The following is a 15160-nucleotide window of genomic DNA, read 5'->3' as shown; positions in this document are numbered from 1 at the left end:
TCTGAGCTACTTAGGGGCATTAGAAATGGAAAAGCAGCTCAGTTCTCTTCTGAATTTGTTGCAAACTCTGGCTTTTTAAACCTCTCACCCTCAGGCTGTGGCTGTCCTGGGAGCACCGTGGCAACGAGGAGTTACCGTAGGGTGCAGCAGCCTAAGTGATGAGGGTGAGCGTTGCACATCCACCGTGCACTGCACAGCGTGCGTGACATTGTCACCCCTGAACGAGACTATCTGTGTCACTAGCAGGGTGCTCCCACAGGTGTAATCACACATCCATCCGGGCTTGCACCTTCTCACACCCCTGAGCAGTGGTGCCTCTGCTCCGGACTCCTGGGGTACTGCGCTCACCAAAACCCTTTATGGGACGCAGTGCACTTCAAACATCCAGGAGAAGCAGAGAACAGGTCTAAAAACCAGTAGTGGTAAGGAATAAGAGACATCTAAAGGACTTGGATAGGGTGAAGGGGCAATTGTGATGGCTCGGTGCAGCTGCATCCAGGCAGGCAGAGACCTTGGCTGGGAAGGGAGAGGGTAGGCTGTGGCTTGGCCATGCAGTTCTCCTCCTTCCCACAGTCTCTGTGAGGTGGGGTTCAGTCTTGGCTGAAGATGATGCCAAACAGCTCACATTTCTCCTCCCTCCCAGAGAAGGAGGGTAGGAGGAGAAGTCTTCCCCAGGCTCTCCTCTGCATGTGCCCAAGCCATCTCTCAAACACGACCTCCCGGCTGGCTTGCCGTATCCCCCAGCAGTTTTGGGAGCACCACAGCCTAGAGTTGGGGGTTTACAGTTTTAATATACGGCAAGTTAGGGCATAAACCCAGCTCTGGGCTGGACTTAGGTATGATGAGAAAATCGATTGTTGATTCCTGGGTTGTTGACTTTGCTCTGGCATGGATTAATCACATGAGATTTTTTTGTTTGTTTGTTTATCTGTCAGCTTTCTCAAGGGGATGGTGGGTTTCTGCGTCTTTGTTTGTTTGAAATCAATAGGCACAGTTCACTTGGCAGAGATCGTAAGACCCCAATGCAAAACCAGCAACAAGACTCTGCATCTATCTGTTTTTTTACAAGTTTTTCCAGAGACTATACTTACCCTCAAAAATTACCCAGACAGGACAAAGATTGAGGCTTATTTTTACTGAGGATGGAGACCCCTACTGCAATCCTATTTCACAAATAAACTGTATTAACCTGTTTCCCAACATGGTGAGTCAGGAACATTTGGTGCCCAGTAAGTTCAGATTTCAAGGCTGTGTCAAAATGTGCAAAGCGGAACCCTGGAAAAACAATCACTGCTGTGACAAGGTCCTGGATGGGAAAGCACCTATTTAATCACATGCTCTTTCAACATATCTGAATCAAGCAAGGTAGGACCGGACACAGGCTTGTATAACTGTGTCATGAACTTGCCTGTTCATGTCAAACTAACATAGACTGTGTTTATTACAAAATAATCTGCAGCTGAGTTGTCTCTGAAGGTCAGAACAAAGGCCAAGCAAAGGTGAAATGAGATGCAAATGCCGCTGAGATGAGTCATATGATGACTCTCAGAACGTGTCGCGTATCACCATGTGGACTGTGTCCACTTATCAGTCAGCCCAGCATCAATGACAGCAACATCCTTGGAGATACGAGGCATTTAATGTGCCAAATAACTATAACATCAGGTTATTTGTACCCAGTGCAATCAGTAAACTCCCTTTTGAGGACAGCAGTTCTGCCAATGCGAACGGAATTGCTTATTTAAAGTTCTGAATGAAGCCCTCTTCTTCCAAATGAAGATGCTGTAGTACACATCTGTGCAAACCATATAGCCTCCTGCCCTAACATTATGGCCACTAACCAACACCATCCAAACAGTCCAGCTTTTTCCACCATTGTAATCTTCTTTTAGCACGTCTGTACCTCTAGGATGCTATTCCTTTGCTACACCATCCTTGCAGGAGAGCCACTGCAAAATTTGTGTTATCCCATTGCTTGCATCTTTTTGCCAACTGCTGCAGAAGGGTGGGTGCTCATTTTATTCATGAGCCATGAGCTGGTGTTTTGGAAATGATGGTACTTTAACCGCTTACAGCTGTGGAACGCCAGTATTTCTCTTACCAAGTGCCTGGGCACAAGCCAGCAAACAAGGTGAACTTCTAAAGCCTTTAGAGGGGGCAAATTCCTGCCTTTGTTAGAAACTGCTGCTGACCCACCACAGGAAGACGCAGGCAGTGCTTGCTCTTCACAACACAGAAAGAAAGATATTTTAAACAAAATCTTAAATTCTGCCAAGGTTAATTCAGCTACCAGAAAAGATCTTGTCATACAATATACGAATAACCTTTTCACTTCTCTTTCCCTTTTGCAAACCAACTCTGACACCTGCATTGGGATTTACCTTTTCATCGTAACTTGGTTTTATTTATTTTGGTGTAGGAGCCCAGGAGCTTTACTCAATAAGAAGTCAGTTATTACTTACTACTACAACAGAGAAAGTAGCGGAAATGCCTGGCAACATATGTATTAAATTATATGAACCTTTGACAGTTCAGTCAGTTCAGCCAGGCATTTATCTATCACATGAATCATGTTTTTCACGTCAGCACACTTTGCTACCTTTGCTTTCCACTCCTCCCCCTTCACACTGGAAGGACAGCCCATAAATCATATGACTGGACACAAAAGATTGCACGCTGCGAAACACTCCTATTTCCCACAGACCTGGGACAAACACATCAAGACAGAACTCAAAGCCAACCAGAGAAGAACCAAAATGAACCTTCTTCCCACGTTCTCTACAGAGACATGGGCCTTCTTGCTTGTTTTCCTAGTCCTCCTGATAGCGTGAGTAAAATACTCGTTATTGGTTCTTTGCTCATGCCGTTTTCCTGTTCTTGCCGTTGTTCGTTTTTCTGCAGCTAGTCTGCTGAAGAGCAAACAGGTAGGTGTGATTTCCAGATTTCCAGCCTCTAACGAGGCTCTGGGAAGTAGCGGAGGAGTCTAAAGACTGTACAGATGCGTGATCTTCCTCCAAGCTTTGGAGTATTTGCGTGCGCTGTTACGATCTCGCTGCTAAGCATCAAAGCCGTAATCGAATAACAATGGTGCCAGGCATTCATTACCAGCAGGGTGCTGGCTTCAGGGAGGATCGTGATCCGTTGATTGGGTTATATTCCACAGAAATACAGTCCGAGGAAGGCTGTGCCTCCCTGACTGAGGTTGTCCTATGGAGAGGAGCAGATGACCCTGCTGCATGACCTGCAAAGGTGGAGAGCAGCAGAAAGGCACCAGGAAAGGAGCATTCGTAGGATCAGTTCTTACTGCTCCTCCCGTGGTGCCCAGGTAAGACGCTCCATGCACGGGCAGCTGGACCAGAAGGGCCAGTTTGCAGAAGTGAGATTTGCCACGTGCTTGTAGGGTCAGCATCCCCTGCCCGTCCCCACAGCCCACCCTGGCCGAGGGAAGAAATGAAGCCCAGACCAAGGTCAGCTCTCTGCTCATGGCTTTTCAGACAAGCTCCAACAGGCAGAAGCGTATCCCGCTGCGTCAGAGGAGCCGTGCTAGTAAGAAAATGCTTCCATCTGCTTTGCTGATGCCATTCAGCGCTGCAGCGTAGCAGGGCTGGCTGAAAGCCCCCTTCTGCTGGGACATACAGCATCTCCGCTGGCAGCCTCTGCCAACAAGGCTGGACTGACAAACTTTGCAGTGTTGACAAGCCCTTAGGCAGAGACAGCATGTTGCTGGCCATAAACCTTAATGATTAATGTGGTGCACACGAGCACAATCCATTTGTCTGCCCTGGTAATGCTTCAAGTGTGGCGGTTCAGTAAGCTCTGAAACTTTTAGCCCTGGTTTTTTGAACCCTTTCCTGTGATTTGGATCACTCAAAAGCCTGTTTGAGGCAGACTCTTTAACAAAAAACCAAACCCCACTCTCATTATTGACCTAAAGTCTCCTATTTCAATAACTCTGTGGCCATCTAAGGTTGCTGTTTACCACACTCCCACTTTCTGCAGCCACTTGCAGTTTTGTTGTGGCAAAAGGTACAAAGCCTGGATCTTTGTACTCTGATATCTGAGCTAAAATAGAAATTTCACTGCCCATGACAACGGGGAGGTTGTTCAGATGCTGGACAACTGGGGCAGCACTGTTCCAGTTCACACATGAAGGAATATCAGGCATTTCTGGTTCACTTCCATGGTGAGAAGTAGTAATGATTATTGTCTGCCTTTAGACTGAACGGTCCTTCTCAGCCTGCAGAAAACCGTGTCACATTTTAGTTGTAAAAGCATTAGCCTGCGTTTTCCTAGCCATGTTTCAAACTAATTTAGTCTAGCCTACGTTCCTGTAGTGTTTCTGGGCTTTGTAACCAGGCCAGACTGGCATTGCCTTGTCCTCCCGGAGCCCTGGCTGCCCACAGAATTCACAAACATTTTATACTTAGCACTGAATTAACCTTTGACAGAAGAGGTTAAACACTGACAAAATGAGCTCTGCGAAAACTTTCTGCACCTGCCAACACCCCATTGCCTGGTTTTTGCCTGCTCTGTTTGGACCAGAAGATGAGGTCCACTTTTGTGCTCTGGCAGAACCTGAGCTTGGGGGAATTTGGGGTCCGTCAGATTTAGAAAAGTGTTACTCATTGCAGGGGAAACCTCCCTAAGTCTCAGCCTAGACTCTGGCTTTTCAGGAAAGCATCTCCAAGATGCTGGCTGAGCGGCTGCTGCCATGTGGCCCAGAGATGATCTCTGATAACATCTCTCTGCCAAACCTTTGCGGTTTTACATCCCTTCTGCAATGAACTGCTCACTTGGGAAGCTGCAGCTACTAACTAAAAACAAATATTTTGAGGAGCTCTTTCAACACAGCCAAAGGAAAGCTTCAAAGGGCTGCAGCCCAGGCCCTTGTTGAGAAACAGCCAGCCCCGAGGTAGAAGTAATAACTTTACAGCTGCCAAAAAGGGTGCTTCAGAGGAAAGAAATCTGCAAAGCTGTCAATAAAATCTAAAGAGAAAACCATCAAGTCAAGAATTCCTGATACGCCACTGAGTGAATGCTGGGCTAAGGAGAGGGAGAACAGTAAATGAAATTACAGTGCAGCTTGACAAAAACCCTGTTTGGGACATAACTTCTGGCAATGCTTTGATTTCTCTTCAATAAAATCATGTAAGCTTGGTGTTCCTTCTTCCAGCTCCCTTTTCTGCCTCTCCTTTGGTTGATAATACGTTCCTCTCTTGACTTTTGCTAAAGGCTTTAGGTCCTTTTTCCACCGGAGCACCTATGCCTTCAGGAGACAGCTGCTTTCACAGCAAAGTGATCTCTCCGAAGCTCTGTGTGGCAGCAGTGAGCCTTACCACATTCATTAAGTAATTTTTACAGGTGAATTTTCTTTTGGGCTGCTTTTTTCCAGCTCCTGGATCAGCCTCCTCTACTCAGAGCCAAAGGGACACTGCTGCACTCTCCGAGTTTAGGAGAGCTTGCAGCCCCAGTGCCACGGTGATGTAGCCTTTGGTTGCCCTTTCTATCCCACAGATATGGGACCTGGCCATTTGGTTTGTTCAAGAAGTTGGGTATTCCTGGGCCAAGACCTCTGCCTTTCTTCGGGACGTGCCTGGAATATCACAAAGTAAGTGACTGAAAGCCTTCCTGGCTCCAGAAATATCTGCCTTTGCTCATACAGCTGTAGCTAAACAGATACACGGCGATGATAAGTTATCTCCAAATGCCAAGCTTCGCTCTAACGCACAGATTGCCCAAAGGCTGGTGCAGGATAAGGGCTCAGTAACAGAGATCACGGGACCCTGCCTTTACAGCATCTCCAAACGAGCACCCGGGGGTGGCTGATGTACAGCTGCCCTTTGCCCGCGTCCTGGCAAACAGCTCATTCACAGGCGTGATGTACATTCATGCTGCCCTTCATGATGACTTTGGAGAGGAGGAGAACTCAGAAGGCAGCTCTGAACATAAGTTTACAGACACCCCTCGCAACCCACCATCGCTAACATCACCCCCTCTGCTGCAGCCTTTCTAAGATAATTTGTAAATTGCTTTCCGCAGGGTTTCTTGGAGTTCGACCATGAATGTTTCCATAAATATGGGAAAGTCTGGGGGTGAGTATGAACCACTGATCTCTTCTGAAGCTGAAACTAGAACCCCTACAAAGGGGAGAAAAAAAAATGCATTAGGAAAGCTCCCTTTTCTCTGCCTGCACTGCTGATGGTCCCAGCACAACAAGTACAGTGATGATAGGGTCCTCCTGGTGGCTTACGTTCAGGCCTGATGACTGCAGGGCTGTGCTGCTGTCACGCTATACAGAAATTGCTTTGACCTATACTATGAAAGCTGTTTTAAAGCTGATAACAAAAGGCCCTGGCCTGCTCCTAACAAAACCAGCAGCAAAACTACTATTTACTTAAGGGAGAATCTGGAACTGGGAGGTTGAGTTCCTCTGGTTTGCCAATAGCACAGGAACGTGACTGACTCCCAGTACTGAGAGAAGCAGCAGATCTAAAGTCTGCCGACTTCCTTGTGCCACTAGTCCTTCCCTGCTGCGCTGGAAGCTCACGCAGCTATCGTTGCTCTGCTCTGGACATCTCCTATGGCTTTTATCACCACTGTTATAACTTGGGCTACAAAATTGTATATCCTCTATAATGCATCCATTGGTCCCTATAGAAACTTTAAAAAATGGAGTCTGGAAAGTATCTCTTCACATAAACAGGGAAAGTGCGTAGATCCACTTAATCTACATCTGTTCCAGGGAAGCATTCAGAGCTGGCAGTTTAAAAAGACAAAAACAAGGATCGAGTTTCATCTCCAAGGATATTTCAGTGCTGTCAGCCCGAGTCTCCAGACACCCAGTTCAAGAGCCTGAAAGGGGTCGAACAAGTTTCCTTCTAATACTGTAATGTGTTTAAGTGCCTGGAAAAACACAGAGAGTCTGGGGAGAAAGTGAAAACTCTTGCTTCGTTTAGTGTCTGGTCCTTGAAGGGACTGAGCTCTGCTCCTTTCCCAGTGAATTTGGACGGTGTTTAGCCCCCTTTATAATTTTCAAAACCAGAGGGAAGAAGGCCTGGGAGTCCTTTTCTGTCTCTACTTTCTACATTTCTGTATTTAGGCATCTTCAGAGCAGCAAGGCTGGTGATGGAGGAGCATTTTTTTAATGCATTTTGTTTCATGGACATCAGCTGAGCCTTGTACTTCAACTGTCTGGGGTTGTTTAATGTCTCCTCTTCTCCCCCTGCCAGGATTTATGATGGCAGGCAACCTGTGCTGGCTGTCATGGACCCCCAGATCATTAAAAATGTGCTGGTTAAAGAGTGCTACTCCACCTTTACCAACCGGAGGGTAAGAGCAGAAGCATCGTGGTGTACCACAAAGTCCAGAAAACAGCGGACAGGGGGAGACAAGCCTGTCAAGCATGTAGCAGGGCTGCATAGGGGCCGAGTGACTGCGCTATAGGGACTGCTGTAAATGGCCACTATATGTCACTGTTCCCCTGCCTTACAGCCGGGGGACGGCACAGCCAGGCTGGCAGAGGAAGCTGTTCACCTGCACCTCAGACAAATGCTGCTCTCACACCCATATATACATATATATGGATGAATTAGAGTCTGTGGGAGCATGCAGGAGTCCATAAGGGTCCAGCTAGCACATGTGCCAGCAGCTGGGATGCAGGCTCTGGGTGGCACGGTTTGGGGTGGGTGTGCATCTACGTTGAGCTTGTTGGGTTACTTGTCCTGGATATGGAAATGACATCTCACAGCTGGTTTATTGCAGGAAAGGGCTTTATTTATATATGTGGGTCTTGAGAGAGGCTGTTTGCCAGGCCTTAACCTGCTGCCAGTAGTAGTGCCCCTGAAATAGCCTGGGCAGGGCTACGTGCTACATTCCCATTCTTGCAAGGAAACCACTATCTTTTCTGGGGTTAACACCTTGTCTTTTTCCCCTCCAGCCTTTTGAACTTGTAGGGGTGCTGAAAAACGCCATCTCATTAGCTGAAGACGAACAGTGGAAAAGGATTCGTACTGTGCTTTCCCCAACCTTCACCAGTGGGAAATTAAAGGAGGTAAAACACAGAGAGGCGGGTACAAACTAGACCAGCAAGTCAGCAGACAGTGATTCCAGGTTGAGATTGTCACAGGGGTCCAATTTCTTTAGTGAGAACCTGGTAACTAAGCTGGTCTGTTTAACTTATGCCTAACGTGAACCAAAAAAAGGCTTAAAATAAAAGCTTAGCAGAAAGATCTTATTTGTAGATATTAATGAAATTCCCTGCAGTCTTCATAAGCCTGTCTTAAATGAGTAAAATGGACTATACCTAAGCGACCATCTGTGGTTTGTGTTACAGATGTTCCCTACAATGAAACACTATGGAGAAGTTTTGGTGAAAAATGTTCAAAAGCGAGCGGAAAAGGACAATGCTCTCTCTGTAAAGGAGTAAGTAGGTGCTAGGAACAGCAGGCTAAGCAGTAAACCTGGTTAGCAAGTGCTGTGGTTTGTTCGTTACCAGCGACACAGATCACTTGCTGGGTAAACCAGATCTCTGAAATGAGAAACTGGGCTAGCTGAAAGCCAGGCTGGAAAGCCAAAAGGGAAAATTCAAGCTGGGATGTTACTGAAACTTCCTAGAGGCAGAGATCTACAGAGACGTCTTCTAAAGGGAATGGGGGAGGAAACAAAAAAAGCTCCAGCACAGCTTTGTGAATCCACAGATCCAAGATAACCCCAAATCCACTAGAAAAACCCAGTTTTCCCCCTATATACCCTGGGTATCTGTGCACCACCTTCTTATACCACAGGGCACAGGGTTTGCTGACCTCCCAGTCCCACACCCAGCACTGTGGGATGCTCATCCATCGCTTCCCCCATTGCTGGGGGAAGTGAGGAGGGAGGATGTAGTGTGGCCCTAGGTGTGTCATCCTCATCTGTGCCCTCCAGATGGGCTCCAAAACCTGTGCATTTCACCCCCAATTTCAAAGCAGGGATGCAGAAAGGGCAGCTGCACACCAGCAGTCACACACTAGCAAAGATCTCCCCTACCAAAAATCCCGTAAGGAGAGGGTTTGGACAGTTTGCACCATTATAGGTACCTGTGCTGGGTTGAACAAGACCATTTCCATGGTATGTTTGAAGCAGGTTGTGTTACCACCCCTCGCCAAGAAACTAAAATCCTCGAGAGCCTCATGCTGTCCTTGCACGCACCTGCTGATGTAGCTACACGCAGTTTTAAAATCCTTGGAAAAACTGTCCAATTTCAAAGCCTGTGCAGTCTTGAAACCAAACTCTAAAAATCTATCCCTTTCACTGCAAGTGCTTTTCCATTACCATATAGCAAATTTCCTTTTCAAAACCAGGGCAGGAGGTCTTATGAGAATTTATATTTGAATGTCACATAGGCATCAGAAAGGACTCTATTCACTTGGTCCAAATATTTAACCACAGGCTATCTTTTCCACCTTTTCTTAGCATCTTTGGAAGCTACAGCATGGATATCATCACCAGCACTTCATTTGGTGTGAACATCGACTCCATGAACAACCCCAAAGACCCCTTTGTTAGAGAGATGCAGAAGCTGGTCAAGTTTGACTTTTCTGACCCACTCTTCATCTTTGCATGTAAATGACTTGAAAGCTTCATTCAGGTGTCAGAGTACTACTGAAATGGGACTTCAGCAAGCAGATCCTATTGATTAATGACTCGACTATTGCTTAGATAACCTCACTAGCTAGTATGGAAGTCCTAATGGCTCTTGTGTCATCATTTTCTCATTGTTAGCTTCATGCTAAAACTCTGGGAAGGAGACAGGTAAATGCTTCCCTCACCTTTGGCGTCCACAGTGCAAGAAACATTTGGATGTTGGCTGGGATGTTCATATAAGTGCTGGAAAATGATTCTAGGGTTGAAAAGCAAGTTCAGCTGTGAGGCTTGAGGAGAGTGATGCTATCTGAAATGCATTTTCTGGAAGAGAGTGCTGAGTGGGGACTGTAATTAGATGCAATTTCCTAGCAGTGCAATAGCTTAGCAGCAGTGGTGATGGACCTTAAAATCACTTGCAACCTTAAATCAAGATTAGATACCTAGCTAAAGCACAGGGAAAGTTGTGATCTGTGCATAGAGGAGGTTCTGGTGCTACAGATTTTCTGAATCTATACACAAGCTCAAGATCAAGTCTCTATGAGGAAGGAAGTACTCTGAAAAGGACTCGAAAATGTTTGTATGAGCACAGCGTGGCAGCAAATAGCTCAGCCTAAAAGAAAAAGAGTTCAGAATTTGAAATACTTGTCTTCTGAGCCACATTCCTGTTGTAGTGCTGTCCTTAGAAAAAGAAAGTGGCATGTGCTTTCGGCTTTGGTCATGTCTTAAAGCAAAGATTATACCCAGCTCAGTTGTGCCCAGCTGACAGGTACTTGGGAGAGGGTTGCATCAAGACAAACTGTCCCAAGGGAAGAAAAAAGGAAAAAAGGCAAGGCCTAGGCTTCTCCCAGGTAAATAAATGAAGAAAGAAAATAATTTCTTAGTAGCATCATTAGTTGCTCAGTAACAACCATAGCTATCTTATATGAGGCAGAGTTTGTTTACAGTGTGTGATTTTATTTTCAATTTGTTTTTCAGTTGTATTCCCAATATTTATTCCTCTTTTGGCCAAGATGAATGTAAGTGCCTTCCCCAGTGATGCTGTAGATTTCTTCATAAGATCCATCTCCAAAATTAAGCAGGATCGTGAAAAGGAGACTTACAAGGTAAATGAGCATGAAATGAATTTGCTGGCAGTTGTGACAGAAAATACAATTAAATGAAATCTAGAGTGATGATATCAAAGGTGAAGTCAAAGCAGAATGACTCAAACCCCTGAATCTACTGAAGTGTAAACACTATTTTAATACTGTCAGAAAAGCCTCATCTGACCAGTCCTGGCAGGGAAGCAAGTGGACTCTGTACACCCATGATCTGAAGCTAAATCCAGATAAAGGCTCAGCAGAACTGCATTAAGCTTGGGTTCGCAGAACTTGTAATATGTCAAAGAGGAGACTCTCTATAGAAGATTAGGGAGAGGATAATAGAGGGCGGAATAAGCAGCACAAGAGCAGCAATATCACCTTTCAGCGTTGTGCTGTCCCTTCTTACTTTTCAAAAATTGAAGCTGCTTCCTGATAAAATTCTCCCTTTTAGAGTTTGGGTCCCTTTCCCATTATTCATTCGAGACACTGCTTTCCTATGCAGTAGCTTCATGAAAAGGACAGATAGGTTTCCAAAATAAAATGCAAGAGTTGTGTTTTACGACAAGGAACTCACATATATTTTGGGGATGCTTTCAGTTCAAAAATTTTGCTTAGGCTGTGAAATTTGCTTCTCTGAGGCCCCCCGAGGGACCTGTCACCAAAGAAACTCTCCTGCTTTTCTTCTCAGGGCAGAGTGGATTTTCTGCAGCTGATGATTGAATCCCAGAAGTCAACCAGTCATGGGAGCAATGAAGCAAATCACTCATATAAATGTAACAACATCCAAATATTCATCACAGGAGCAGGGGCTGTGGGAGCAAAGAGAACATGGGGAGCTGTTTCCCTGAGAAAGGCTCAATGGCTCACCACCATCTCGACTGCCTGGAGCTGGTCAGAAGTTTGTCCCTTGTTGCCAGCACCAGGACTAAGTGGAATCTCCCAGGTCCTTTTCCAGGGAATAGGACTGCCATGGCAGTCATCCGACTCCTCTATCAAATGACTTTTTCCACACAGATAGCAGAGTAGCTATAAATGTGTTAGCAGAAAACCACCACAACAAATCTGCCTCAACCCCACCTGTTGCTACCTGTTCCTGCCTTCCATCAGCCAACACCAGTTTTGCTCACCTCCCCGTGTCCTCTCTCCTCACAGCCCTGACTGACATAGAGGTCATAACGCAAGCATTCATCTTTATTTTTGCTGGATACGAGCCCACCAGCAACTTGCTTGGTTACCTGGCGTATGAACTGGCTGTGCATCCTGATGTGCAGCAGAAACTGCTGGAGGAAATCGACACCATTTTACCCAACAAGGTAAGGGGACCTTGAGTGATGGTGAAGACCCTCGGACCCTGCTGTCGTTGCTCAGTCAAGACAATAAAAAATCTTTAGCTCCTAAACACCCTCCTCTTGGGTTCCTCCAACAGCTCTGAGACACACACACCGAGAAAACTCCACCCTGTAGCGATTTTATTTTGGCAGCTGAAACCTTACAGGCCACCCCACTGCACAAAACCATTTGCCGCACTCCGCACCCACACACAAGTAGATGTGGATTTCCAGGCATTTCCATCACTTGGGCATGGAAAATGAAACCAATTACACAAGTTCCACCTTGCATTTTGTTCTTCAGTGAGTCTGACTCATAGCTGGGGCAGCAGGGGCTGGGGACGCTCTGATCTCAGCAGTCATTCTGGGACAATCCAATCCTCATGCCAACATACCTGGTCACCGTTCTCCTGTCGTTCCACAGGCTCCTCTCACGTACGAAGCGGTGATGCAATTGGACTATCTGGACATGGCAGTGAGTGAAACCCTTCGGCTCTTCCCCCTTGGAGGACGGCTTGAGAGAGCCTGCAAGAAAGACGTACAAATAAATGGAGTCACCATTCCCAAAGGAACCGTTGTTATGATCCCACCCTATAGTCTGCACCGCAACCCCGAGTACTGGCCAAACCCGGAAGAGTTCAGACCAGAAAGGTACAAAAAGTGTAATGAAAGGGAAGGGAGATCATGCTGCGTTTTCCTCACGTAGTAATTAAGTATTAATCACCGATTAGCTTCCTAATGGTGTTCTTCCTATCTTTTTACCAACAATACCAATGAGAAATTGCAGGCTCATGGGAATGTCGTTTTAAGAAGAAAATGAGCTTTGCAGTTACAGCAGGGGTTTCAAACAACATAATCTTGCTCGGAGAATAACATTGATACAGTATCTTGTACACAGTTTTTGGGCTTGCTAACAGAGTGGGTTGATTGGAGTTTTTTGTAGTTGCTAGCCATCTTTCTGTATAATCTTCATTGGTGAACCTGTTTCCATCACACAGACTTTGCTACAAAACATACCAGAGCTGATCCTTCCAGAGTGGCCTTCCCTCTTTGTTTTCAAGGAAGTGATAGCTTTTCCCAAGTTAGTAATTTTTACAACTGGTATCGATCTCTCATTCCCAGCAAGACTGAACCTACAGGCTGCTCCCAAGAGATAACCCATGGTTTCTCTCACTAAACACAACAGATAGGAAATATCAGTCATTTGGGGAGAGCGTGTAGATTTTGACATTGTTCCTAACTTCTACTCTGGATGAACAGAGCTAAACTAAACATTGAAATGGGATCCCACCCCATCCTGGATGAGGGCTCTGACACAGTGCTCGATTGCTGGAGTATGCTGAGATACCTTAGCAAAAAACTAATCAAGTCTCCATAGACCACCAGAAAGAGATCTCTGGAAAAGTAATATAGATATGTACTTCCTGCTGCCTTCATTCTGTTCGCCAACCATGTCATTATCCAGGTTCAGCAAGGAAAACAAAGAGGCCATAAACCCGTATGTGTACCTGCCCTTTGGAGCCGGTCCCAGGAACTGCATTGGGATGCGGTTTGCTCTCCTGTCTCTGAAAATTGCCATCACCATGCTGTTGCAACATTTCACCTTCCAGACCTGCAAAGAAACTCAGGTGAGGAGCAGGTTACATCTTGAAACTCTCACATGAAGAGCCAGGTGCCTGGTTTCTCACCGTGGGCACCAACACCAGTTGCTTTGCACTTGCAAGCAGTATGGAAGAAGTTAGGACCAAACCATGGCCAAGATCCTTTCCTTTAATCTCTACTTATTTGTCTGTCTCCAAATGTGCTTTTCCTCTTGTTGTTGCAGATCCCTCTCAAGCTGAGTTCACAGGGACTCTTAACACCAAAGAAACCGATTATTCTGAAGTTAGTCCCCCGGAGCAACACTGCACCTGCAGAGGCGTAAAACCCAGCTGCAACTGCAAAGTTCTCCAGCATCTAATGAGTGCTGTGCTAACAACGGGATCACGCATTGCAGGAAGTCTGTCCTACATGTACAGGCACAGAAGAGCAGCTCTTGTTAATGCTGGAAGCAATTACTACATATTTACTAGTAAACATAGCTGTCAGAAATGTAATGTGGATCACTGGGCAGTGACAATATACAGTCCCCTTAATTTTGACTGCAGAAAACAAGAAATTAATCCAAATGAGAAGCTAATCATCCACTTCTAAGGGGACTTCTCAATCTGGGGAGAAGGAATTGCTGTCACATCCCAGAGAAACAACCATCCGTTTCCAGATGGAAATTCAGCTTGCCAGACCTTGCTGGGCAGGGACAGGTGATGTTCTGCTTGGTGTGTTGATGCTTGAAATTTCCTGTCTTATAATTGAGCTGACTGGTTTGAGACTATATCCTAGTTACCAAACCTCTCTTGTGCCATGTGTTAATTAAACTAAAGTGTGTACAAATACTGTCATTAAAAATGTTTGAGAGCAGCTCTGTGTTGTGTATAGCGGCTGATCACTTCCTATTTAAAAACCGTATTCAGCCTCAACCCTTGAAATTATCCATGTACATTGCTTCCCACTTAATTTAATGAATCTGATCCTTCATTTAACGCGATCAAACCCTCCCATTTGTACAGTATTTTACAAACACTATAACTCCCATCTCTTAGTTTGATTAAGAGGTTGCCTTCAGTTCAGCACTAGCCAACCCTCTTCCGCACTGGAGGATGGATTGCAGAGAGCAGCAGAAGCAGCTCACAGGAGGTGGTGACAACGCAGGAGGGCCACTGCTCCTGGAGAAATTGTCTGGACACAGCTTGTAGCTGATTCTTGCCTCCTCCCAGAGCCAGGGATGGGGTTTATGTGTTGCCCATGATGGGGTGTCAGTCTGCTGCGGCTGCTTTGCTCTTGAACTGCTCCAGAGCTTGTGCCCTATGGGCTGGTCCTGCCATCAGCGTGATGATATGACCAAAAGAATTATACCACCCCTGATCATAAGTCTCTGATAGACTTCTGCCATCCCTGATCATCATTACCAGCTGAGGCAACTGGGATTTGTTTAGTCTGGAGAAGAGGAAGCTGATGGGAGACCTTATTGCTCTCTACAACTACTTGAAAGGTAGTGAGGCAGGTGTTGGTCTCTTCTCCCAAGTAACTAGC

At 45.9% G+C, this 15160-nt stretch overlaps 1 protein-coding gene across 1 annotated transcript; it reads left to right on the top strand.

Annotated features, from left to right (window-relative positions):
- The first annotated feature begins 2643 nt into the window (after positions 1-2643).
- LOC104331210 (cytochrome P450 3A9) lies at positions 2644-14488 on the top strand. The gene is made up of 13 exons (XM_009936496.2): positions 2644-2827; positions 5515-5608; positions 6040-6092; positions 7230-7329; positions 7937-8050; positions 8333-8421; positions 9451-9599; positions 10597-10724; positions 11392-11476; positions 11856-12016; positions 12456-12682; positions 13497-13659; positions 13857-14488. The coding sequence occupies exons 1-13, from the start codon at positions 2652-2654 to the stop codon at positions 13953-13955; spliced, it is 1638 nt and encodes a 545-aa protein (XP_009934798.2). The 5' UTR covers positions 2644-2651; the 3' UTR covers positions 13956-14488.
- The last annotated feature ends 672 nt before the right edge of the window (positions 14489-15160 follow it).

The sequence above is a fragment of the Opisthocomus hoazin genome, chromosome 15, assembly GCF_030867145.1.
Source record: "Opisthocomus hoazin isolate bOpiHoa1 chromosome 15, bOpiHoa1.hap1, whole genome shotgun sequence".
Lineage (NCBI taxonomy): Eukaryota > Metazoa > Chordata > Aves > Opisthocomiformes > Opisthocomidae > Opisthocomus > Opisthocomus hoazin.
Note: the sequence above shows the minus strand (reverse complement) of the source record. Positions and strands in the feature narration are given on the sequence as shown.